General features: G+C 36.0%; 1 protein-coding gene across 8 annotated transcripts in view; it reads right to left on the bottom strand.

Annotated features, from left to right (window-relative positions):
* The window catches only part of FAP (fibroblast activation protein alpha), a 74,945-nt gene that overhangs the window by 41,143 nt on the left and 6,259 nt on the right, over positions 1 to 27,543 (bottom strand). For all 8 annotated transcript variants that reach the window (XR_004679685.1, XR_004679686.1, XM_035007897.1 and 5 more), the window contains 9 exons: positions 14,876 to 14,974; positions 13,618 to 13,712; positions 12,601 to 12,675; positions 11,055 to 11,107; positions 7,604 to 7,676; positions 6,806 to 6,926; positions 5,749 to 5,903; positions 3,624 to 3,727; positions 1,107 to 1,242 (listed from right to left, as the gene is read on the bottom strand). Coding sequence is in view for 6 of the 8 variants with exons in the window: in XM_035007897.1 (XP_034863788.1) it covers positions 1,107 to 1,242; positions 3,624 to 3,727; positions 5,749 to 5,903; positions 6,806 to 6,926; positions 7,604 to 7,676; positions 11,055 to 11,107; positions 12,601 to 12,675; positions 13,618 to 13,712; positions 14,876 to 14,974 (911 nt within the window). In the remaining 2 variants the exon portion in view is untranslated. The remainder of the gene's footprint in view (positions 1 to 1,106; positions 1,243 to 3,623; positions 3,728 to 5,748; positions 5,904 to 6,805; positions 6,927 to 7,603; positions 7,677 to 11,054; positions 11,108 to 12,600; positions 12,676 to 13,617; positions 13,713 to 14,875; positions 14,975 to 27,543) is intronic.

The raw sequence follows: 27,543 nt of genomic DNA, 5'->3' as shown, positions 1-27,543 counted from the left end.
TAAAAATAAGCTTCTAGCATATTCCATCAAAATTAGTCAAGCTTCTTACAGAGTAGTGATTTAAAAAATATTTTTAGCCTGAGTAATGTTGACTATTATAGTCCTGATATATTTCCAAATAGATTCATATGACTCTTTTCTTGCAAAACATAGTGTCCTAATTTTGAGATGGAATTTAGTGATTTACTTTGATTGCTCTGTGTTTTTTTTTCTTACTTTATAAAATAGGTTTTTCTATATTTGGTTTAATGAAACATGTCTTCATAATTAGAAGTCTTATGAAATGTATCCATCAAATTTCATATTTAAAGAAAACATTTTGTATTTCTTAGTCTCTAATATGAGTACTTCTGAACAGGCTCATTTTAAAGCTTTTAGATTGCTGAAGTACTTGTCTAACTCATTAATTAAACAGATTATGTTTCATTTGAACAATAAAAACAATTAAAACTCAACAATAAATCTGTGCCTAATTTTCAAGTTTTTTTCTCCCCCAAATTAACACAGTATAGGGTACTCTCAAGGTAACAAGAGAGCAAGATAATTTGATCTGATATTTCATGTCATATTCTCAATTATCTACTGTTAATTTTAAAATGGGAATATTTGGCTTTCTTTTGATAATATCCATTTCCTTTGAAATTTTTATTTTTCAATTTTGACACTGAATAGAACATAGCACCATTTGCATTTTCTCTGTGCTTTTTTTTTTTTTTTAAATAGAACACATTTATTTCCATAATAGACCCATCTTATCTTTTCATCCTCCTTATTTTGGGTTTTTTGACTGCCATTCGTACCATCTCAAAAGGATAGATTTCCATCCTAACTCAGAACCAGATGCCTTATTTCTCCAATGTTACATTGTTTCAGTTAGTCTTTTTCTCTACACAGTACCTGTGCTGAAGTCATTCAAGAAAACAAGGTATCTTACTTATTTAATAAAAATAAAGGACTGTGAAGAAAGAGGGGTTTTTGTTGCAAAGCAATCAAGAGTTGAATGCGGTAATTCTGGCCTTATAATACAAAATGTTAGCTACAGGTAAGTCTCCCCTCATGTACTTTCATCTTCAGGCATATACCTCTGTGGTTTTAATATAACCTACCTTTGGACAATCCCATGTCTGCCAGCCTTCCCTAAAATCACATATAGACAGAACTGAAACGTTCTGGATTCTTTTTAGCCACTGCAAACATATTCGTTCATCAGTAACCCACGTGAGCCAACTGAAATAATAATCACTGCAAATAGAGCAAAACAGAGAGTCACAACCATAAACCAGTATCACAGCAAATAATTTAAGTTCTGTTTTCTAAAGGATGATTTTATTACTATAAAATATTTATTCCATAGATAAGGAAGGTAAAGCTTTCCCTTCCCTACAGAGAAAGAAGGCTTAAATGTATCTGCTGAATATTATTTTATTATTTATTTATTTATTTATTTATTTATTTATTTATTTATTTATTTTTGAGAGAGAGAGTGCAAGTGAACCCAGGGCAGGGGAAGAGGTAGAGGGAGAGGAAGGGAGAGAATCTTAAGCAGGCTCCACGCCCAGTGCAGAGCTCGATGTGGGGCTCCATATCAAGACCCCGAGATCATGACCTGAGCCAAAATCGAATCAGATGCATAACCGACTGAACCACCCAGGCGCCCCATACTTGCTGACTTTTAAAGAATATCTATAAGAGAGCTCATTCATCTAAATGGGATTATTTTATGCTTGAGTTTTCTCCTCATTTTGGATTTGTACATCTTAAGAAACATTTTAAGACATGAGGCCAAAGCTATTGGTCAATCTAGAGGGAAAAAGCATTAAACTGATGATTTTTCACAGGTAGACTCAAGTTTTCAATTTTTAACTAGCTGAGAGAGAGCCAAGTGTGCTAAATGCCCATCTTTCTCTCCAGGCAGGTTTGTGTTGGAAGCCGAGTTTTAACGGTGACCATGATCAGGGATTGAAATTCAGGTTTACTATAATAATCAGAGGTGATGTATACTAAGTAACTCAAATGATGCTTGGCATGTAGTTGGTGTCAATGAATGGCAGCAATTATTACTTGGCTCTGAGGATGAAGCCTCAGAGAGAGAACATCGATGTAAATAAACCACAGAATTTTGGACATTGATGTAAAAGCAATCCCAGAACTGGAAGGGTCTCTGGCTCAGATTCTGGTTTTACCTCCTACTAGTTGTCCTATTTAAGGCTACTTACTTAACATATCTGTGCCTCCGTTTCTATATAAAATGGGAATAATAATATTACCAAATTTAAAGCTTGCTACAAAATTTGTTGAGAGTGCTTAAAGTTCTTGAGAATTCTGTCTGCTCCGTGGTTAAGTGCCGAGAAAAGGTTAGCTCTTACTATTAAACTGTTAGTATTTTACAGATGCCCCAACAAGCCTCTTGACTCCTACAGTACCCTTTCTATCATTCCATTTGCCTCCTCAGGAGAATGACACTTCAAAAGAAAAAAAAAAGATGTATTTAGTCAAGTTTTCATCCACTAGATTGGGGTTGGGGGAGTAATGGATCATCCAAAAAAATAAAGCCATTTTAAATTATCCATGAGTGGATTCACCTTGGCCGGGCCCAGCAGAGGCCTCTGCTGATGTTCTTTTCCCTGGTAGTGATCAATCGCTTGGCCCTGGCTGACTCACCTTCATGGGGCAGCAGGAGAGAAGCCAAGCAGTGGCCTCCTGGGTTTGGGAAGTGGTAAGGAGGCCCGCCATGCAGGGCGTAGGGGACCTCTTACCTTTATCTGCTTCAACCAGAATGACCACAGAGGACTGATGGAGGGTTGGAGGGTTGCTATTATCAGGGCTAATCAGCCAGGATCTACATAGGGCACCATGCTGGGGAAGTGAGACTGCTTCATGTCCCTGTCTACCTATAGTTAACTCCAAACAGATAATTGGACAACCAGATAATTGCGGATAGACTGCATCCTAGTTAAAAAAAAGAAAATGCTAATATTTGGAGAGGGTTGGCTTATCTTCTCTTGTTTGTCATGCATATGTGATCAAGCATGACGTATAAACCCTGGGTTGGAGAGAAAGTAGACCAGAGTTGAGAGAAGCCATGCTGAGAACACACAGGGATTTTACTCTTTGCCTACCGATCCCAAGTTTACATTCACACATATGAGGGAATTATCACTCAGATTGATCACTATGATCATCTTTGTATGTGCGAAAGAGGCTAGTATTTTAAAATCGATTTAAGAAATGTATTTGTGATTTTTTAATTTGGTTATGTATTTGGGTTTGCATGTCAATTTTATTTATTTATTTTTGCTTAGAGTATACACATCATAAATTCACTAGAAAGGAAGTGCAAATCCCAGTTAAGAAATTTCAGTGTTAGGGGCTCCTGGGTGGCTCAGTCGGTTAAGCGTCTGCCTTCGGCTCAGGTCATGATTCCAGGGTCCTGGGATGGAGCCCCGTGTGGGGCTCTCTGCTCAGCAGGGAGCCTGCTTCTCCCTCCCCCTCTGCGGCTCCCCCTGCTTGTGCTCTCTCTCCTCTCTCTCGCTGTCAAATAGATAAATAAAATCTTTGAAAAAAGAGAGAAATGTCATTGTTAAAATTCAGTGGAAGGTAGGAAGCAGCTGAGCTTGCTATACCTTGATGCCATCATTGCTGGAACTGGCACTTCTCTGGGACCTACATGCTCGGGAGACATGGTATCGATAATAAATAACCGAACAACAGGATTCTTAGCTCCAGCCTGCCAAAAAATTGGAGATATAGAAGCTCATAAAATTCTAATGATCACCAACATATTAAAGACACTTTAGGAATTTAGACATATTTTTATAAGCTAGTGATATTAAGTATATTACTACTGAAAACATTCTAATTATAACATGACCAGGAATCTCATTTCAATTTTGCTTGCAGAGCAATTACAAATATTGTGTCAACCAGAGTGAAAAACACATATTTTAAGTGATTAATGAGGGAGCTTTGATTCATAGGGAAAAAAATATTTTGGATATGAGAATGCGGTTCTATAATTGATATTCTCTTTTCTGACTTTCAAAACAGGTATTTCCTATTATTATTATTAGGATAAGTATAATAATAATTTCTCCATGTGCTAGAGGGAGTGTAGAGGGGAGGAGAGTGTAAAGAATAAATAATGAAAGATACTTTTTGCTTTGTACCTTGTAATTTGGTCTAGGACAATCATCACTCAATCTCCTAGCTGGTTACATTACTACTGTTATCATCCCCCCCCCAAATTAGGGAAATGTCACCTCCAAATAAAGTGCCCATGGAATTTGCACTTTTCTTGTTTTGTACTTTCTGTGCTATTATACACCCTAAATGTACATGACAGTGTAGTTCACACCCAGACAGCTTCTTAGAGTTCCTGTTATTTTAACACAGAAAAAGAGAGTCTTATAATTGTTAAACAATTTAAGTCCACAAAGTTTAGGTTCACAGCCTTAAATGACTCCGTGCTGTTTGGATTTATCTAAAGAACTGTCCAGGCCCTCCTCTGACCTGTTTCCCTATGAGGTTTAGCTGGGACTTTTGGCTTCTTTCAAGTTGTCTCACCTCTCGGTCTGATGTCAGATGTTTCAACAACTTCGGTCTTCAAGAAAACATGAAAAATTGGGTCCCAACTTCTCAGCCAGTGTCAGTTAGTCCTCAGTTATGGGTTCCTCCTCTCTTCTTCCTCCCTTACTCCCTCCTAAAGACCCAAGTTCTTTCACATCTCGGGTCCCAAGTACCACACCTCTCGCTTCCAAATATCTCCAGCTTTCAGACTTTATACCCAGCCATTGAGGGGTCTCCTCCCTAAACATGCTTCTCCTATCCACTGTCTTTTCTCATATGACTTCTAACATAAATTTTAGACTATCTGCTATTTCTATTTCTCTTACCACAACCACTTAGACTTGCATCAAAAGCCACTTGTGTGTATGCACATCTGTCCATCTTTGTCACATATAGGGACCCCCTGGATCCATCCATAACAGTGCTCTCTTTGGCAAGTAAACACTATAGTGACTAAAGAACAAAGAACTATTTTCTAAAAGCACTTCCACTCCTTGTGAGAGAGGAGGATATATGATTTGATCCCTTTTCAGATTTTTGTCTGAATCAAATTGGGATATGATGCTTCTCCACTGTGATCTTGCTGTTCTCCCATTACAGACACGGAAGCCCTCTCTTCAGACATGGGACTGAATGAAAAGTGTGTACACTGAGAATTCTAGGATGGTTATACAAGAAACTTTGGGCTCACTCCATGTCTAATTTCCTCAAGGAAGAAACTAGGCTTACAAACTTAACCTACCTTGTATGTCCAGAAAAGATCATAACTCATGCCTGCTTCTACCTGACAGGAACATCAAGTTCAACATTTGTATTTTCCATTCTAGTTTGCATTTACATGAGAATTCAAGAGGGAATTGCAAAACAGAACTTTACCCTGAATTTGGAGCATGAAATATGAAAAATTAAAATTAAGTTAAGCTTGTTTTTCCTCCATAATCTAGACCATATGTTTTTCAAAGATTCTGCGATGGATTTTGCAAAGACTACTTCATCCAGCACAACCAGATGTCCAAAGCAACAGATGTCCACATAAATAATAGAGCACAGTACAGTGTTTGCCTTACAATGCACAAGGATAAGAAGCTCTCCAAACTTGTTGATTCCACCTCTATTCATGGTATTGGTTGCTCATTTTGACACCGGAGAAATGGAAGCATCTGCTAAAAGTACTCAACATACCTTTGGGTATGGAATATTTATTGTTCTAGGATATTGTTCATCACCATAATAGGAATATGCAATAACTGGTATCTCTGTATCATTAAATTCTGCATATGCCAAAAATTTTCCATTAGGAGACCACCAGAGAGCATATTTTGTAGCAAGCATTTCCTCTGAAAGATAAATACAAGCATATTATTTATAATTATAACTTACTTTTAAGATCATTGTAAATGCTTCAAAATTCATTGTATTAGCCATTTATTGATTGAAATAATTTATTTAATGTGGATGTGACACGCCAAAATTTGGTTATTCAAAAAGACAATCTGAGTTTAAAGAAATAGTTTAACCTTATACCTCATATCAAACATCAATCAGTCTTCTTAGGAACTGATATTAAATCAGAAATGTAATTATTTAAGTACATTAATTAAACATTTCAACAATAAATAATTTTTCCCTTTGGGGCAGCTTCTGTTTTTTATAGTCACCTAAAGTAGCCCAAACAAGGGGAACTGTAATTATACTATAGAGTGACGTAAATGTTGGAAGTTGATTTTTCTCCTAGGAATATTAAAAAAAAAAAAACAACAACAGTTCAGTTATATATTTTTTAATAAAGGCAAAGACTACAAGACCTTTTAACGTCCAGGTGAGTCCTGGATCCTACATAACCTAGAAAGGGGACGCAATTCATGAAAGCATAAAAAACTAGGAATATTGCCCTGCAAAATTATGTAGACTGCTGTTTCGTTTTGGAAGAAGGCTTATTTCTCAAGAAAAAAGAAACCTGAGGAAATGTACTAACATAGCGTCTAAGGGCCATATACTACTTGAAATATAAATTATTACTACCACTTCATAATGCTTATGAAAATAAACTCTCCCAGGCCGATTACTAAATTTTGCTCTTTCAGAACAGGCACACCCTGTTCCTAACCTGATTAACAGCTTTCAGAAATGCCACCATTCATCTCAGTAACATACCACTCATCTCCATTTTACTAAATATATGCAATTATTTTCAATTAAAAGCCTAAAACAGCAACAGTAGAAAAAGAATACAGCTTACCTTCATACACCCAGTCTGGGATTCCATTGAATATTTTATTTTCTTTTCCATTATATGTTATTTGAAAAGGTGGGTCTTCTGGTCTTTGTTTCAAATAGATATTGTTTTGATAGACATATGCCTAGAAGTGGTGGTAAGTTAGTTAATAAGGAGAATTCCATAAGAAATACAATGAAGTCTGTAAATTTGTATTAACTGTTTACTTAATACCTGCAAAATGAGTGGTAATCCAGATGCAAAAAAGACTCATAACTAAAGTATCGTTTTAATAGGTCAAAAAACCAACCAACTCACATTAACATCAATTACGATTTTTAAAGTCTATATCAAATAAAACATAAAGTCTACTATTGTATTTGTTGTTTTATTACCCAAATAAATAATTGTGTATATTAACAGAAAGTCAAATAAATCTTTGAATATTAATAGCTAGCCAGATCTAATCTTTATTTAGAGTCCTTAAATAAGAGCTTGGACAAAATTTCATGTTGTCTGAAGCTAGTCTGGGAAACTTGTGAAAACCATATTTTTCCTCAGCTTTCTGGCACAAAGCATTCTGGCTGAGTATGAGGATAAAGTTTTTGACTGCGATATTTAAAGAAGTCTATCCATGAGCTTGAGATTTTGCGGAATTCTCAGATGAGTTTCAATTTATCAAAACTCTTCCCGTTTTTAACCACTAAAATAGTCATGAATTTTTTTTTTTTCCTTTCAGGCAGGGAAATTTAACAAAGGCCAAAATCAAATGGCTCCTCTTTTATTTAAATGATTAAACACTTCTATAATTTAAACACTTACTAATTTACTCCCAACAGGCGACCAGCATAAATACTGAATTGGACGAGGAAGCTCATTTCTTCTTATAAACTCTCTAGAAGGAAAAAAAAAAGAAAGAAAAAATAATAATAAACCTTTGCTGTTCAATGAAAAAAACATCTTTGTAAACAGAAAAAAGTAAACAACAACAATGAAGAATCATCCTCTGCTTCTTCAAACCTAACAGAAAAAATGTGGTAACAATGGCACTAGACACATTGAGTAGTAGTTAGGGTTCTTTACTAGTTACTTAAGTCACTTAACTTCTCCGCGTCTCAGTTTTCTGACCTTTATAGTGAGGTGAATTAAAGATTTATTAAAGATTTTTAGGCTGCGAAAGGGGGGCCATCTCTAGAAATTATCTAAGGAATTCCCTCGTTTTATAAAAAAGGAACATGAGGTTAAAGAGATATGACTTTTTAAAATCACATTGCTGGTTCTTGGCAGACCCCTAACTAAACTCAAGTCTCTTAACCCTCAGGACTATAAGATTTATACACATCAGGCTGAGATGGTCGATGAAGTGCCTTCCAGCTCTCAAATGCTATAATTGTGCTGAAGTTTAATATGTACTCTTCCACATTCTCATTTACAACCCCCATCTCTGTGAATGCATATGCATTTCAAATTTTTGAAAATAAGATGCCATTTGACAATCTCCCCAGGGATCTGACTTGAAATCAGAAAAGGAAAGGAACATCTGATCTCAAGCTAAACTGAAAAACAGATCATACACTGGGCAGTATGCCTTAAGCTTGCAAAGTTCTCCACCCATGGGGAAATTTCAAATATCTTATTGGGCCAAAATCTCACTTTGATGCCTAGAGTCACCCTGCAAATACTCAATTGACTAACTTGCACTGTGGAGCCTTTGTGGTTCTATAGCAAGAATGTGTTCAAATTTTTATAAGTGCTAAAGAGTCATAGGATGCCGTGCTTAAGTTTTGACTATGATCTTCTTAAAGATTGCATCAATGGTTTTGTTAGGAATGCTTTTGTAGAGACACAAAACCAGACCTGCCTCCAATGTATAAATTGGGGAGCCTGAAGAAAGACCCTTTGGCTTCCCCTTCCGAAAACTAACTTCAACCTGGATCTAACATATGCCTGACATTTCTGCTTTTCTCTTTCTTTTAAAGTTTGGACACCCGTGAAGCCTTGACTTCTTCAGTCATGCAGCCTGAGGCCCAGCAAACCGTGAGGGAACATGGGCAGGTCAGTTTTGACTGGGGAAAGAGTAATGCCCCTGGAAAAGAGAGACTATGGGTGCTGCAATGAGAATCTTGCCTGCCAGAGGACAGTTTATGAGCAGTAGGCTCCAGGAAGGGCCAGAATATATTAAAGGACACAAGGGCACAGGCAAAGGAATGATCCAGAAACAAAGACATTCTACACCTGGTTACAGTTCTCTGTCAAGCCAGGGTTCATGCTACCTTTGACACTGTAACACTGTCTTAGGTTTCGATATGCTGTGGAATCATCTATGCAGGCATGCATAGATGCCAAGCTGAAAATCTCAGCACACAGTCTCTTCATGACTGGCAAGTCACTGCAGCTGCCATTTTCTGTTTTCTAAATAACTAACACTATGAGAGAAAGTGGAGGAGGCTGCTTACAAAGGCTGTCATCTCCTCAGTACTCCTTCCCATGCTTGAAACCAGAAGCATCTTCACTTGCTCTGTGGTAGATTTTTATAGACTCTCCAGAGGCACATAGAAAACTTGGAATTAGTGGTATGTGGTCTTGCCTTGAATCTCAGCATATTTGTCATCACTCACTTCCTAAATTATGCTATATTTACCTGACCAACAACAACAAAAAAACAATCTGGAAAATTAGATAGTTGTGCGTAGAAGAAAGAAAGAAGGGAAAGAAAGAAAGAAAGTGAGTAAGCAGTGGTATGACTAAATTCACTGCACAAAAGCTAGATATTTAAAATGATTCTGGTACATAAAGCTTATACAAGCCATTATTAAAATATTAGTATTGTCATCTTCTTTTGGAATGCTGTTTAATTTGTTGAACCTCAACATAGATAGGATGTGGAGAATTTCAAAATGATTAAAAGAGAAACAAAGAAATGTTTAAAGCCTAAGAAATTGCGCTGAAAGAGTAAGGTTTTTACTTCACTAGTTTCAAGTTTTCTTGAGAGTAGGGTTAGTGCCTTGAGTTCATGCGTATCTATCTCTCCCATATATGCTTTTCACATAGTAGGTGTTCAATAAATACTTTTTGAATTTGGTGATGATATGGATACAGACAAGAGAAAAACTCAGAGTACATTAGATGAGTTCAGATTCTACTTTATGTAGCAGTTCCTATTTTTTAATTTGACAGTTTAAGATCAGAGTTATTCTTTTCTGAACATTTAAAACAAGTAGATTTTTTTTTGAATTTTTGTGCTCTTGTTGGACAAAAGATGAAATAGACCATAAAATTTTCCAGTGCCTCTTCAAGCCATATAATTATTTTTCCCTTTTACATAACAGCAATAGGATATCACATTAAGATGAGTAACTAAACCAATTCATTGTCCATACTTAGTCAGAGTGATTTTTCTAAACTATAAATCTGATTATGTCATTTCCCATTTAAAACCCTTCAGTGACTCCCTATTGTCATCAGAATGACATCTAAACTCTTCTTAATGGCTTCCTCATTATTATTTGGCCCCTGCTTCCTGGCCCTAGCTCCTTCCCAACCTTACACCACCTCTCACTAGTCAGCATGCCCTTCTCCAATTTTAACTCAACTGACCTACTTTGAGTTTCTGGAACACTCCATGCTCTCCCTTCCCTTTGGGCCTTTACATGTTATTCCTTTTGCCAGGAGTTCTTTCACTAGGTCATTTGCCTACCTACTCACTCTTTTTTTTTTTATTGCAAATATTTTGAATAGTTAAACATTACAAATAAATAAAGAAAATAATATAATAGAAGACAATTTATCTACAACCTAAATTTAAGAAATATTTACATTTTGCAATTTTAAAAACAATTAATTTTAAAATAATTAATGGAGTATGTGTTCAGGTACAACTAATATTGCATCTCCTTCCCTCTGCTTCCTTCCAATGAGGTAGCTACTCTCCTGAAAGTAGCATCTCATTCCCATTCCTGTGTTTGTACTGTTACTATATATGTTTACTTCCATAAGTGGTGTATTTATAATTTGGTGTTCTAAAGTAGGGAAGATAAAACTGCATTGTGCATAAAAACACAAAATACTAGTCAAATAAAAAGAGGTAAATATTCCATAACAGTATTTCCTTAAATTTCTTAAGTTTTATGGGTACACATACACTGTAAAGAAGTAAGAAACTAAGATCAGTAACAAGATAATGTAGTCTTAACTTCAAATCAGAATTTGGATTGAAAAACTATAATAGATGTAAGTAGTATGAATAAATAGACATGAAATCATGAAATTTTACCCATTATTGAGGTTGTAGATGTGATATGTTGCTGTGTAAGAGTATCTCCAAAGCTGTCAGAAAGAAGAGAGACGAAAACAAATTACAATTCTTAAAAAGCTTATGTTAATAATGTATAATCACAAATCATTCAACTCAAGATTCGGAATTATAAAAGGACAATTTTCACAAGGCACTAGGAAGGATATGTTTCAATTCCAAGAGAGTCTTCATTTAAAGAGTTTTACTGTGGACTTTTGTGCTGTTTGTCTAAGTTCCAGAACTAATCTCAGCAGTGATTCAACCCTCACTCCATAAAAAGCATATCCGAAGACATTTCTTAATATAAAAAGCTTTTCTTTGACACACTCTCTCCTAAGAATTTTCCCTTTATGCTTTACCTTGATTGAAGTGAAACCACTATGATCTCCATGGCAGTAAGGATTACCCTACACCTGTGTTCATTACAATGATACCCTCTAAAATTAGGTAAAGAATTTCATTCAACACAGAGTTTTGTTACAAAATATTTGCCTTGTTCAAATATGATACTTTTAAAAAATAATAGAAATTGAAAAATAAATAGAAACTATGTAGTTTATAATTCCTCCTGAAAAAAAAAAAAACAAACCAACTGCTCTTTTTCTCATTAAGTATATTTGTTCGGTGGTTAGTGAATTATACAAGTATTATTTTGGATTTGTTTCTTAAAAGAGCTTTCAAACTCTTGGCAAAGAAACTCCAACTGGTTGAAACGTGTCTTCCTAAAGATTGCTAGTGACCAGGACCTGGTCCATTGGAAAATAATCAGCAGACAGAACAGCTGGCGAGAGGAAAGATTAACTATTCATTCTGTATATTAAGAGAGTTTTACATCTCACATAGGATATGAAAAATGACAGTTAAAACGTTGTCTATCTAAAAGTAATTACCAGAAGTTTAATTTGATAATAAATTATTTTGCCTTCTTGCAAAAAAATAATTATCTTCAAGTTGTATAAGTTGAAAAAATAAGATAATTAACTTCCCTCTACAACTTCAATCAGGAATGGGAAATTAAGTAAGGGTAAGTGGTTATGGTTTGGTGGGGTACTCCCACTCCAGGCTTTTGAACACATAGATTTAAACCCTGGTCTACCACTGCCTGTATATTATCTTACTTGAACAAGTGAGTTAAATAAGCTACACCTTGATTTTCCCATTTTCAATAATAATAAACTTTCACAAAGTTAAAATGTGTGAGAATTAACTAATGGTTTATGAAGTCAAATAGCTTTAGATATACAAGTATAGTTCTCCAATTTTTGATAAATATCAGCATCCCAAAATGCACCCCCCCCCCCAGAGGAAAGTAGTTTCTACTACTGGGTGATAACCAGACAAGTACACCAAATTCTGAATTATTTGTATATGTTTCAGTTATGTTTTGGGGGCTCATCAAGAACCCACATTAACTTCTTGAATATTTAGATATAAAGATGTACTCTTGCTTCCTCTTACTTTTATAAGCCAAACTGTGGATTAGTAAGAGATATAGACAGATATACCCAGATTAAATAGTCCATACCTTTGAATAATCACTTTCTAGATACGCAAATTGCCGATCAGGTGATAAGCCATAATTTGAAGCATTCACACTTTTCTGAAATTATAAAGAAGTTGATTAGAATACAGAAAAAAAAAGAATACCCAGAGCCATGTAAATGTGTAGTTCTAAAAGGGTATCATATAACTGATATACTCCTACATACATATGCTTTTGATGCAATTTTTAAAAATGTTTACATGGTACTTACTGTATACAAAGAAATTTATTAAACACTATGGGAGGGAGATGTGAGAAATAGGACATACTCTGTGATTTCTAGAAGCTTAACATGTTAAACTTGAAAATAAGTAATGTATTGCAAGTTAGAAAGTTCTATTAAAGAGATATAAATACAGCATTGGAAAGCATTAAAAAAAGAAGTGTTTAAATCCAAATGAGAGGATCATTGATTGCACAGAGGAGGAGAGTATCATCTGAGCTTGATTTAAAACATTAGCCGGCTTTTGAGGGTGGAGAAAGCAGGAGGACTGAGAGCCCGGGAGACAGAACAGCATGCATCTACATTTCATAGCTCTTGTTTATTGAGCGTGTATTCCGTGTTAGGTGCCATCCTACCACATTCAAATGTTACATCACTTACCTCTTACAGTAACCCAGGGAGGGATTATTCTTCCTACTCTTTAGAGAGAGAAAATGAGGCACACCGTGGCTGGCGTAGTGAGGAACCTTATGTAACTTTCCATAACTAGGGAGTTGACAGAACCCGGAGCCTCAGTTTGCCTCTTGTAAGGACTGAGTTCTTGACTCTTGTTTCTTGCTACACTTTTTCCACAGAGAAAGAAAGATGCTAGGCGATTGAGAGGAGGCAAGGGCAGTTGTCTAATGTGACTAGAAGAGAGAATTTGAGAATTTAGTGGGAGATGGAGCCAAGAAGGCAGATCAGGTCCAGATCAAGTGCTGAGTGTTTGGACTCTGGTCCTTGATCAGTGAAGAGATGGCAAAGTTTTGAGGAGGAAGATGTTGCTGGATACATACCATGGTGACATTACTCAAAATGGTATATGATTCTCCTGTTTCAATATTGTAATATACTATATCATTATCTGTAGACTGATGAAGATATTCTTGTCCTTTAAACAAGAAGGAAAACAAACTTGAAATGATCTCCCTTAATATAAAATACATTTATAAGAAAGAGAAACCTCTCTTATTTCACAGAATTACTTTGTTTTTCTTCCCTGTCCAGGATATTGCTTTGACAGATTTAAAATAATAAGTTTGACAATGGAAGGGAGGAAAGGATGCTCTTTTCCACTCTCCACAAAAATGCCATATTTACTAGTAGCTGCCCTATTACGACCAGTTCAGGGTGCTTGGGGATAAAATTTTCTCTGTGTTACAAAGAAGATAAACAAGTTTAAAATGGTATGTTTGTTTTGCAATAAAAAAAAATACTTTACATTTAGGCTTGTTTGATTTAGTTTAAAACCCATTTGATGTGCATTTTATTTATTTATTTATTTATTTTTTAAAGATTTTATTTTTATTTATTTGAGAGAGAGAGAATGAGAGAGAGAGAACACATGAGAGGGGATAGGGTCAGAGAACGAAGCAGACTCCCTGCCAAGCAGGGAGCCCGATGCGAGACTCGATCCAGGGACTCCAGGATCATGACCTGAGCCGAAGGCAGTCGCTTAACCAACTGAGCCACCCAGGCGCCCCTGCATTTTATTTTTTAAAGAGAAAAATTAAAATATTCAGATTTGTTTAGTTGTACTTAGATATAAACTATAATGTCATAAACAACTTAGTTGACCTTACTATTTGTTTGATTAGACTTATTTGACAACATCCTATTTTGGAAACTTATATGAAAATATCAATTTTGTGGCCCGGGAAAGACGTTTTATCAGGGTGGGATTTGTCCATTTCTCAGATTATCCAGATTGACAATGGAATTTCTCTTTTGGTAAAATTCTTATGACCTCTCTTAACTAGGTGCATATCTCCCATTCTGAAGAACCATACAACATACTCAGATTATTCTAGCAATGTACTCTCAACTTTTACTTTCTTGCTGAAACTCCAAATGGCATCATTACTGTTGGGTAAATGCAGTCCAAATGGTTCTGTCAAAGGTGCTTTGGTGGCCATTTGACTTATCTAAATAATTGCTCTTTCTTTCCATTTCAATGGATATGGCTTCGGTTACCATAGAGATGTGTTGGCACTAAAAATGAAAACAACACATATTTTTTTAAAACCCCAAAAGGTAAAGAAATAGTTCACTTACCTGAAATCCAGTTCGGGAAAAATGTTTTATAGGTAAATGTCCCATTTAAAATATCCTTCAGTGTGAGTGCTCTTGTTGTACTTCCTTCAGAGTCATGAACTTTGGGAGAAATGAAAAACATTATTACAAAAAAGATGATTAATAACTTAAATAAATCCTGAGCCTGTCTCTCATCTGTTCTGTCTCATGTCATGAAAAAGACCTGTCCAGGCACCTGGGTGGCTCAGTGGGTTGAGCTACCGACCCTTGGTTTCAGCTCAGGTCATGTTCTCAGGGTTGTGAGATCGAGCCCCAGGTGGGACTCTATGCTGAGTGTGAAGCCTGCGTAAGATTCTCTCTGTCCCTCTCTCTCTGCCCCTCCCCCTTGCATGTGTGTGCTCTCTCTCTCTCTTCTCAAAACAACAAAGAAAAGAAAAGACTTGCCATTGCTAAACACTTGTTTAACTTCTGTCTTAAGATCTGTGTTATCTCTTTAATAGATAGGCTAATGAAGGCCTGGAGAGGCAGTTTGCTTGCCTGGAAGAAGTATGATGGTGTCCAGGAGCAGCCAGGATGCTATTCAGGCAATGCAGAGTTGTCAGAGAGATGAGATGATGATCCAACAACTCTAGACCTTGCAAAGCTGGCATTGCAGACTAACCTAAAAACCTAGTCTTTTAAGCAGTTCATTGCATTTTGTCATAGATGCTTGGCTTGGGTTACTACTGGTTTATCAACGACATATTTTAGCATCCCCTTTGGTCAGAAGCGATCAGCCCAAATCTTTACCTTCAGACATCTCAAGAGAGGAGACATTAATGAACCTAGATAATTTCTTATCCTGACTGGGATTTTTATAAAGAGAGAGTGGGCCAGAACCCCCCTCCCCCACAAAAGCTATATCATCTATGCGGATGATCTTAAAAATTCCAGAAGTAGAGTTTTGCCATATAAAGCCTCACCTAAGGTAGCTCACAGACCACAAGCAAATTTCACCTATATTTGAATCTTCCAAAACAATTGTGTTTTTCAAACATGACTCTATTCTCAGAACACATTCATTATAGAGCTCCTAAACAGTCAGATACGCCAGATGGATAGTATGGCAACCAACTTCCAATCCTCCTTCATATCCATATTGCCATTCTCCATCCCTCCCACCCTACCTCTTCTCCAGGCCATCACTTACAGAACCAAAACTTAGAAAAATGTCCTATACCTTGAATAGCATTTGTGAATCTGGTATTTGCCCATGCAAAAATAAAACTGTTGAAGATGAGAGCTATAACTTTATCCTCCTGCTAAACTCTCTCATAGTTTTCCATAACTCTTGAGACAAAGACCAAAAATGTTTGTCTGACCTGTAGGCCCTAGCTGGTCTGGGATGGCCCTCCTGGCTCTTCTTGCCTCTCTCTCATTACTTTTTAGATTCCAAACATACAGGGTTTTCTGTTATTCAGATACTCATTTCTTTCTCCAGGGCTTCTCCTTTTTCCATATTCTCTCCTCTCATTGCTTCTATTCAGGCTCTAATGCTTAATATAAAAGACACTCCTCTGGGAAACCCCTTCTGACCCCCTCGTTTAGATCTGGTTCCCTTATTATACATTACCACAAACCACATTCTTTTTTAAAAAAGGCATTTGCCTTGATTTGCAATCTTTTTTTTTAAAGATTTTATTTATTTATTTGAGAGAGAGAATGAGAGAGAGAGAGCACATGAGAGGGGGGAGGGCCCAAGGGAGAAGCAGACCCCCTGCTGAGCAAGGAGCCCGATGCGGGACTCGATCCTGGGACTCCAGGATCATGACCTGAGCCGAAGGCAGTCGCCTAACCAACTGAGCCACCCAGGCGCCCCTTGATTTGCAATCTTGTATGTATTTGAGTGATTATTTTATTAATATTTCTCCATCTTCCATTGTATTCTCAAAATAGTCACTGTAAGGCCAGGGACTGTGTCTAGTTTTGCTCACCATCACATCCCTAGTATCTAGAACATAATAGGCATTTAATTACTGCTTGTTGAATGAATGAATACATGAAATGAAGAATGGATGGGTGGATGAATGGAGGGTAGTTGGGTGAGATTTATGCCCTTTTTTTTACAGGATCATTCTGCTACTAATATCCTGTAGGGCTTTAGTAAGTCGATCCTTGTCATCACAGCTTGCTCACTTGTACTAATATAAAGGACTGGACTAGAGAATGGTGATAATACTTCCAGTCCTACCACACTGGCTTCTGAAATTCGAGACTCAACATGCTCTATGAGTTTGTAATTACATAAATGTACAGCTGTGTGGTAAGAGTTAATTGACCAACTGGATAATAATAGCATCTTCAGCTATTTTAACTGATTCACACTGAAGTATATATGCTCCATATGCTTAATTAAGACCCTGAATTATTTTCTTCATTTACTAAATATTGTTCTGGTGGCTATAAGAATTCTGTTGGCTGGTGAACCCTTTTGCAACTATAGACTAAATAATAACACTAAGTTATTCTGTTTTTTAAGATATTTATCTTCTTACATTTTCTTTGAATTCTAAGTAAGATTATACATGCCATACAATTATTCATAATAAAAGTTATTCTATTTAATTAAATGTTCTTGTGTAAAATATATACCACTGATTTTATAATTGCTATTCAATGAATAAAAGACCATTTTACTACAATAACATTAGAATACTTGTGAAGTATTTTAATTAAATTTTACTTAACTCTTCTAAAAGTAAATTGCAATCTGTTTCTAATATAGTTAAGGGGAAATTCTAACACTATTTGCAGTGGAAATTACTTTCCTTTGAGATACATTTATGTCTACACAATCCTGAACATACAGATGAAAAAAATTTTCGATTTAGTGAATACCAAAAAAAACCCTTCTTAGATAATTTCTTTTTAGAAGACTTTATTTTATTTTATTTTATTTATTTATTTTTAAAGATTTTATTTATTTATTTGACAGAGAGAGACATAGTGAGAGCAGGAACACAAGCAGGGGGAGTGGGAGAGGGAGAAGCAGGCTTCCCGCCGAGCAGGGAGCCCGATGTGGGACTCGATCCCAGGACCCTGGGATCATGACCTGAGCCGAAGGCAGACGCTCAACGACTGAGCCATCCAGGCGCCCTAGAAGACTTTTTTTATATTAATTCAATAAATAAATATAACCTTGGTGGTTTATTTATTTGCTTTTATTTATTTACTTTTTTGTCTAGCATAAGTTATGCTTTGATTATGGCTAATGAGTTACATAATAGATTTTCCTCTTTAAATATCCTTGCATATAATTTTCCTTACTTGCAATTATGCTTAATTGAGAAATTCATAGCAGTTAATCTTCATTTCTATAGAAGGTTAAATTAAGTGAGCTAATTGAAATGAAACATTAAGCTCTATGCTTGGCACATGGTAATCAGTGAATAAATGTTAGCTTTTGCTATTATCATAACTGATCAGTGTTCTTTCCATATTTTTTCCTTTTTAAAAAATCTGAATATAGTTGACATACAATGTTACATTAGTTTCAGGTGTACAGCATAGTGATTCAACAAGTGTGTACATTCATTATGCTATGTTCACCACAAGCGTAGTTACCATCTGTCCCCATACATCGCTATTACAGTATCACTACGTTCCTTATGCTGTGCCTTTTACTCCTGTGACTTATTCATTCTATAACTGGAAGCTTGTATCTCCTACTCTCTTTCACCCATTTTGCCCAACCCCCTACCAAATAAATATTCTTGATCAATGTTTCCCAAACTAATTTGACCACTGGAACTGTTTTTGTTTTTAAATATCTACTCAAATCACAGTAAGGAGGGGCACTTGGGTGGCTCAGTTGGTTAAGCGTCTGCGTTCGGCTCAGGTCATGATCCCAGGGTCCTGGGATGGATGGAGCCCCACATCTGGCTCCCTGCTCAGCGAGGAGTCTGCTTCTACCTCTCCCTCTGCCTGCCGCTCCCCCTGCGTGTGGGTGCTCTCTCTGTCAAATAAATAAATAAAATCTTTTTTAAAAACAAGAAAATAAAATCACAGTAAGGGAAATGCTGTTTCAGATTAGACTATTAGTATATATAATTAATGTTCACTTTCATTTTACTGTCATGAAATTCATCAGTTGTGCTTGAACATTTTGGTCATCTTAGAGCTCCATAACCGAAATATCACAATTATGATCATAAATAGACTTAGTACTAATATCACATATATAGATAAATGAAATTTATAAAACAACAAGAGTTTCAAATTATTTTTAGAATACCTACTCATTTTCCTTCTCATATCATTAAAAATCATGCTGATTCTTGTCAGATTTCTCAAAAAGATTTTAGGGATTTGTTATTTACTCTGTTAGAACTTTTAATTCAGATTATCCAGGAAAGTTACATTAAAGTGTATTTACTATTACTTCCTAGTTAGTCATTTATTTTAAATGGGTGCATAGTAGCTAATAAATGCCAATAATCTATGTATAGAACTTAGCATATGTCCTATTATGACTCAAAATATCTGAAAAGCAATTTTAAACATGTATTTATTATACTACTAATTACTGTAATGATAATAAGCCCCACCAGCACCCAAGAAGAGATGAGTGGATGTACAGAAAACATATCCAGAGTAGCCAGCTATATTGATGTGGAAATAAGTAAGGTTCATGGCATAGATTTAGGGTAGGCAATTGCTCTTAACCTCACATGTGGTATAGCCAAGGCTCAGAAGGTGTGATTATGCCAGAGCCAGGCGGGGATCAGAGTAATACCAAATCAAATTGGAAAAATTTAAATTAGGCATTCTTTTCTTTCTCCTGAAAATGACCAAATGTTCATCAATGCAATGGAGTAATGCATCTGTTCTGAGAAGCTACATTAGGTCACATATTATGAGTTATGAAACATGAAGTTTACTCAGAAATTCCAATCCAGGCTTTGGTTCTTTGACATCTAGAAAGACCATAAAAATAATTATGTTTCACCACACTATCAGTGTTAATCCCTATATCAGCTACCAGCAGAAATGACCTTCCATTGGGCTCTATGAAAATGTCATTGGCTTATTGCTATCTCAGTACTTACCTGAATTTATTGTACATGAACCGTTTTCATCTCTATATTTATGCAAGTTGTATAAGGCATAGGTCTTTACTGATGACAGTAGTCTGTATTTGGTTTTCTCACTATTATATGCCCAGTAGCCAGGACAGTACTTGGCATAGAGTGGGACCATGATAAATACTTGCTGAATGAAGAAATAAATCAACTGAACAGATTTTATGTTAACTTACTTTCATTAATTCTCCCACAAAAATATGCCTGCCCTTACTCTTTACCTTCCTGTCCATGTTGTGAATTTCAAATATACACTCTTCTACCTGGACATGTCTTCATTTACAGAATGTATAAAAAATTTAGTCCTTGGAGTCACTTGGAGTGTTTTTGAAAAACAGATTCCTAGTCTTTATCCCAAACCTATTGGTTTGGAATCTCTAGGCCTTGAGGCCCTGGTAGCTTTTATTTTTACCAAGCCCTCCAGTGGATGATTCTGCAATTTAGTGATTTCATTCCATCTCCTTGTTTCAGTGAACTCCTGTGCCTATCAGTGAAATCGCTCCTTGCCTATAAACTCCTGGTACGTGGGTGGGGCTGGCCTGCATACCAATCCATAGATACCCTACAACCAAGTGTCGATCCTGGCTTTCAAGGAATGTTAATGGTCTTCTTTAACATTTATAGCCCCTATTCAGGCTTCTTGCTCATTGTTTTGAGGCTATGTCCAAATGGACTCTTCTTTAGGTATGTTCCCTCTGCTGATCCTTGAAGAATAAAGGAAAGGTAAGGAGACTGATTCTGCCCCAGATTAGATTAAAGGAAGATTGCAGGGAAAGCATGGAGGTCATTGTTTTCTAATGGTTTGAGTGTGTGTGTATGTGTCTAAATCAGTATAAAGTGCCACTCCATGACATCAATCACACTAAACAAGTTCCAGTCACTTGAAAAATATTCCACTAATAGTTATGGAATGAATAAATAGATTTTCATGCTTTTTTCCAAATAATGTTTTAATTTTGAAATATAATCTTCTGATTATTTTGGAAGTTTAGTTTTGACATCCATAATTTTAAAACTTTAAATAATTGAGCAGAAGCACAAATGAATTCTGAAAGCATATCTCTTCTATACGTAACTGACACTCACTTGATTAACACTGAATTCCTGACAGTGCCCTTAAATTCAGTTTGGCCTATCTTTGGTACAAGTTACTCATACATTGCTTAAACACTCTAATTAACTGTACTTTAATTATTTGCATTTTCAACGTACTAAAGCAAAGCTGAAAATTATTTCAATTACAAATCCAAGAAATTACAATTCACAAAAATGATTCATAAGTAGTGATTCACTATTTTCGTAATTCTTTCTTAAAACTTTGTGTATTCATTATTAGGATTCTGTTTCTATTTCTGCCATTTAATTTTCCAGTCCTGAAAAATTAAGAATAAGTGTCAGAGTGGAGACATCTGATGTTAGCTCTAATATTCATGATAAACTAAATGAGAAAATATGGTTTATTAGGTGTGCACACAAATAGGTGGCAGCTCATTTTGTTCTTTGGAAGTGTTGCTTATGAGCCACCTCAAGGAAAGTGACCAGAGCTCCCAGGCACACACACCCGTGTTTCTGTGGACTCTGCAGACTGTCTGGGAGGAGGCGTCACCTCCAGACCTCACTTCACGTGGAGTGAGCACCGCGAGGGCGAGTGTAGAAAATACTAGCGTGTGAGATACACTATTTACAAACTAATATTACATTTCAGCAAAGGCTGACAACTCTGAAAAAAAAAATAGATCTGAGGCAGCTTTAGACCAGTAATAATTTACTAAGTTCTTATAAGTAACAAGCATGCTACACGCGTTGGTCCCGTTAAATACTCACAGCAACTCTTGGACATAAGTCCTATTATTAACACCATTTTACCGATTAGGAAGTGGAAATCAGAGAAGTAAAGTAGCTTGCCTAATACATAACAGAGATGGAGTTTAAATCAACTCCATCTGATCTGAGAGGCTGGGATTTTATTATTATACTGTAATTTAAAGTGAAAGCACATATCAGAGCAACAACAACAGAACAAAACAAACACAGAAATAAGGCCAAGAACCAAGCAACACACAAGAGGTTAGAATAATTATACCTCAAAATGTAGGTTGAGAGAAAATGAGGCAATTTGAGCTTCGTCAAAGCAAAGAGGTCACTGAAGAACGTAGTAGCTCCCAGTTTCTGAAAGCAATTTTCCATGGTTCTCTCTACAAATAACACTGTACAACGTAAGTCAAAGGAATTGTCAGGGTTTTTTTAAGTCCATTTGTGTATTATATGATTGTCATGCTATGTTATTTTAATTAGGGCATTTTTTCATGATCTCTAAAGCTTTGAAGATCAGAAGATATGATCAACATAATGTATAAGAACAGGAACAGTAGATGCCATTCGGGTGACCCTGAAGGTGAAAGCAAACCTTGTCTATTTTTTCTTTTAATTTTATTATGTTATGTTAATCACCATACAGTACATCATTAGTTTTTGATGTAGTGTTCCGTGATTCATTGTTTGCATATAACACCCAGTGCTCCATGCAGAACGTGCCCTCTTTAATACCCATCACCAGGCTTGTCTATTTTTGAAGGCTCACTCAGTCTCCTTTGCCAGCTCAGCTTCCTCTAGTCTCTACTTCCGATTTTGGTGTGGCTCTTATTGGTGTTCCTTGGGGTCTGAGGAAGAACCACTTTCCTCAGCCATTTCATTCTCCCAGGATTTCTATTCCATATCCTTGGGCTGACTCACCTCCACTATCGCTGCCACACCTGACCCCCAGTGGGTTTCTTCTCTGGATTCCAGACCTGCCTATTAAACCTCTTTCTTAACATCTCTGCTTGCACATCTCTCGGGCATTTTAAAATCAAAATGTTGAAAGCTAAGAATAAAAGAATTCCATGCTGTCCCTCCAGACTTCTCTAAGTTAATAGCAGTATCATCCATAGGGTTCCTCAACTCAAATACCTGGGACATATCCTTGACCCCCCCCTTTCCTTATTGCCTTTGTCCAACACCCAAACCTGATAACTCAGTCTCCAAAATCTCTATCTGTCTGCTTTTCTCCATTTCTACTGCACCCCCGAGGCCAAGCCATTTCTCAATAGATAGACTATAATGGATGCCAAATTGTTCCACCTACAACTTCATTCCTGGTATTTCATTCAGGTTTTGATTTACATTTTCCTAATGGCTAATGATGCTAAATATCTTTTCATGTGCTTATTGGTCATTTGTATACCTTTTTGGGGGGGGATGTTTATCCTTTGTCCATTTTTAAATTGGGTTATTTGCCTTTTTATTATTGATTTTTAAGAGTTCTTTATGCATTCTGGATGCAAGTTTCTTATCAGGTATATGATTTGCAAACATTTTTTCCCATTTTGTGGGTAGTCTTTGCACTTTCTTGATGGTATCCTTTGTAACCCCAAAGCATTAAATTTCAATGAAGTTCAATATATATACTTTTTCTTTTGTTGCTTGTGCTTTTGGTCATATCTAAGAAACCACTGACTAATCCAAGAACATGAAGATTCATTCCTATGTTTTGTTTTAAGACTTTTATAGATTTAGGGGCGGTTCAGTAGGTTAAGTATCTGCCTTTGGCTCAGGTCATGATCCCAGAGTTCCAGGATCAAGCCCCACATTGGGCTCCCTGCTCAGCAGGGAGTCTGCTTCTCCCTTTGCCCCTCACCCCACTCATGCTCTCTCTTTCTCTCTCTCTCTCTCAAATAAATAAATAAAATCTTTAAAGAAGACTTTTATAGATTTAGCTTTTACATTTAAGTCTCTGATCCATTTTGAGTTAATTTTTTATGTATTGTGTGAGGAAGGAAGTCCAGCCTGGTTTTTTTGTTGTTGTTGTTTTTGCATCTGGATATCCAGTTGTCTCAATACCATTTGTTGAAAAAACTTTTCCCATTAAATTGTTATGGCACCCTTACCAAAAAATCAATGAAATATATATATATGTGTGTGTGTGTGTGTGTGTGTATGTATATATGACTTAGTTTTGGACTCTAAATTATATTCCATTGATCTATATGTGTATCCTTATGCAGGCACCACACTATTTTGATTATGTAAGTTTTGTAGTAAGTTTTGAAATAAGCAAGTGTGATTCCTCCAACTTTGTTCTTTTTCAAGATAGCTATTCTGGGTCCTTTTCATTTCCGTATGAATTTTAGGTTCAGCTTGTCAATCTCTGCAAGTTATTGGGATTTGGATAAGAATTACATTTAAGAATTATACTTAAGCTGTAGATAAATTCAGGAAGTATTGCCATTTTAAAAATATTTGGTTTTCTGATTATTAAGTTTACATAGGATGTCTTTCCATTATTTAGATCTTTTTGTATCGTTTATCGCTAATGTATAGAAATGCAGTTGATTTTTATATATTGATCTTGTGTCTTGCAACTTTTCTAAAGTTATTAGTTTGAATAGTTTTTTGGTGAATTCCTTGAGATTTTCTATAAACCAGATTATGTCATCTGCAAATAGAAATAGATTTACTTCTTCCTTTCCAGTCTGAATACTTTTTATTTCTTCTCCTTACCTAATTGCTCTGGTACAACCACCAAAAAATATTGAACAGAAGTGGCTGAGAGCAGAAATGCTGTGTTGTTCTCAATATTAGGGGGAAAGCACTGAATCTTTTATCACTGTGATGTTAGCTGTGAGTTTTTTGTAGATGTCCTTTATCAGAAAGAGGAAATTTCTTTCTATTTTTAGTCTGCTGAGTGTTTTCATAATGAAAGGGTGCTAGATTTCGTTAAATCCTTTTTTGTGTCTATTGAGATAATCATGTGGTTTTTGTCCTTTCTCCTATTAATGCAGTTTATTATAGTAATTGATTTTGGGATGTTAAACCAATCTTGTATTCTTTGGATAAATTCCACATAGTAATGGTATACAATCCTTTAGATGTTGCTGAATTTGGTTTGCTAGTATTTTGTTGAGGATTTTTTCATCTATATTTATAAGATATATTGGTCTGCAATTTTTTTTCTTGTGACATCTTTGTAGCATAATACCCTCTAGCTCCATCCATGTTGTTACAAATGGCAAGATTTCATTCTTTTTGATGGCTGAGTAATATTCCATTGTATATCTATCCTGTTCCTTTAAAGAGTTCTATCACATCAGTTTTTCTACCAAGTATAAAATCATAATCTGTACGAAAAAATTTAATTTAGATACTAAGCAATCATATTCTTCTTATGACTAATAGAAATAAAGATTAATAAAAGCTGTAAGTTATTCTGTTTTTACTACATAGTTTTTATTATTTTGCAAGGATACTGAAATGAAAAATACGTTTTTTCCTCTACATATAAATAGGGAATAAATTTTAAACAAAAGACTGATTAGTATTTGATTATCTTATGGAAAGATCATTTCAATTTGTGCCTACTGTGTTAACTATTACAATATATTTTAAATCTCATTTTGACTGTCTCTGGCTCTTAAAAACTTTTATCCCAGATTACACATCCCCGATTTGAGCTTTAGAACTTTTTTTTTTTTTCAAGGTGTGTCTATGGCTAGATGTTCTTGTGTAAGTTGTAACACAATTCGCTTTGGAAATCAGAGAAAGGTAAACTCCTCTGCATTATGGGATTCATCCAAAGACTGGGATTATTTTCTATATTATTTAGAATTTGGCAAAACTTGGAGAAAGTTTGCCAAGATTCATCTTCTGTGATTTTAAAATCCAAGTGTAAATTACGGAAATATAATCTGCAAAGTTGATTTATTTACACTCAACTCAAAAGCTCCTTTATGTCCGTGAACTTTCTGAACCTTTTCTTCAACCCTTCAGACTTCCCCAGATTTCCTCCAAAAGAACAGTGAAAAAATAAGCTTAAAACCCTTAAGATGTTTGAGGGAGTCTGTTTCACAGTTCTGAATGTTGATACTGGGAAAATTTCAAGCCTTAAAAACATATTCACTTCTCCTTTGAAGACGATTTTGTCTCGCATGTATCTTATTTTACAAAAAAGTGATGACTGAGGTTATAGTAGTAATAATAATCATAACAACAACAATAGATTTCTGCCTAACATGCAGACACTCTAAATTATATTTCTTTTTGCAAAATATTGATTTCTGTTCTATCTAAATTGTCTATGGTTTCAGATAGCTCCTGAAAAGGATTGTATAGAGCATTACCTAGCTAAGTAAGCAATCACTATACATTTTTTATATGTGTGTATAATTGTAAATACACATGTATATACATATTTTCCTGTGTTCACTTGTTTATGTGACTCGACCTCACAGCTATCATTCTCTTTTTGGCTCCTTGAATTCACTTTCCTGCCTCAGGGACTTTGTGCTTGCATTTTCCTCTGCACTGAGAATTTATCCCTGCATTAAGGATTGTGTCCTCCCTGTCCTTAAGGTCTCAGCTCAAATATCACCTCAGAGAAGCCTCATGGACAAGCTTCATTACAGACTGAATTGTGTCCCCCAAATTCAAAGACTGAAGCTCTAACCATCAGTGTGACTGTGTTTGGAGACAGTGCCTTTAAGGAGGCACATAATTAAGATTATATAAAATATAATAGTGGAGCCCTAATCCAGTATAACTGGTGTCCTTATAAGAAGAGGAAGAAGCACCAGGAGTATGTGTGCATAGAGCAAAGGCCATGTGAGGACACAGAGAGAAGGCAGGCATCTACAAGCAAAGGAGGGAAGCTTCCAAAAAACCCAAACCTGTCTGCACCCTGATCCTGGACTTCTAGCCTCCAGAACTGGGAGAAAATAAATGTCAGCTGTTGAAGTCACCCAGTCTGTGGTGTTCTCTTCTGGCAGCCTTAGAGGTCTAACACAACCCTCACTCTACTTGTTCTATGTAACACTTTAAGGAATTTGAGATATCTTACATATTTGTTTACTTGCTTATTATCAGACTGCTCTTTCCTAAGGGTGGAGACCTTGTCATTCATGCCCTAGACCAGTGGCAATTTTTTGGAAGGTGCTTAACAAATAATTGTTGGACAAATAATCGACATGTCTAGGAGCCACAGTGGACTGGACATTGTGGATATTGGATAACTGTGGGCTGCTCATCTCAGGCTTTTCATATTCAGTAGATTGTTATTTTTAATCCAGGAGGAACCATATACCTCTTCCAGTCCAAGGGTTAAAAATCAAACTGTTTCAGGGCACCTGCGTGGCTCAGTCGGTTAAGCATCTGCGTTCGGCTCAGGTCATGATCCCAGGGTCCTGGGATCGAGCCCCACGTCGGCCTCCTGGCTCAGTGGGGAGCCTGCTTCTCCCTCTCCCTCTGCCCCTCCCTCCTGCTTGTGCTCCCTCTCTATCTGTACCTCAAATAAATAAATAAAATCTTTAAAAAAATCCAACTTTTTCTAGAAATCAGGTAGATATTGTAAATGAATGTGGTAGCTTGAGCACAATAAAACACGAAGTTGTAGGGTCTGTGGCACGCTGGAGAATGCACTGCCCATCTAAAGATAGCACGTACTTCTCAACTAACTATTACCCTGGGCCCAATGCTGCCAGATCTAATATATATTTATTTATTTATTTATTTATTTATTTATTTATTTATTTATTTATT

The sequence above is a fragment of the Mirounga leonina genome, unplaced genomic scaffold (assembly GCF_011800145.1).
Source record: "Mirounga leonina isolate KUSES-001 unplaced genomic scaffold, KU_Mleo_1.0 Mir_151, whole genome shotgun sequence".
NCBI lineage: Eukaryota > Metazoa > Chordata > Mammalia > Carnivora > Phocidae > Mirounga > Mirounga leonina.
Note: the sequence above shows the minus strand (reverse complement) of the source record. Positions and strands in the feature narration are given on the sequence as shown.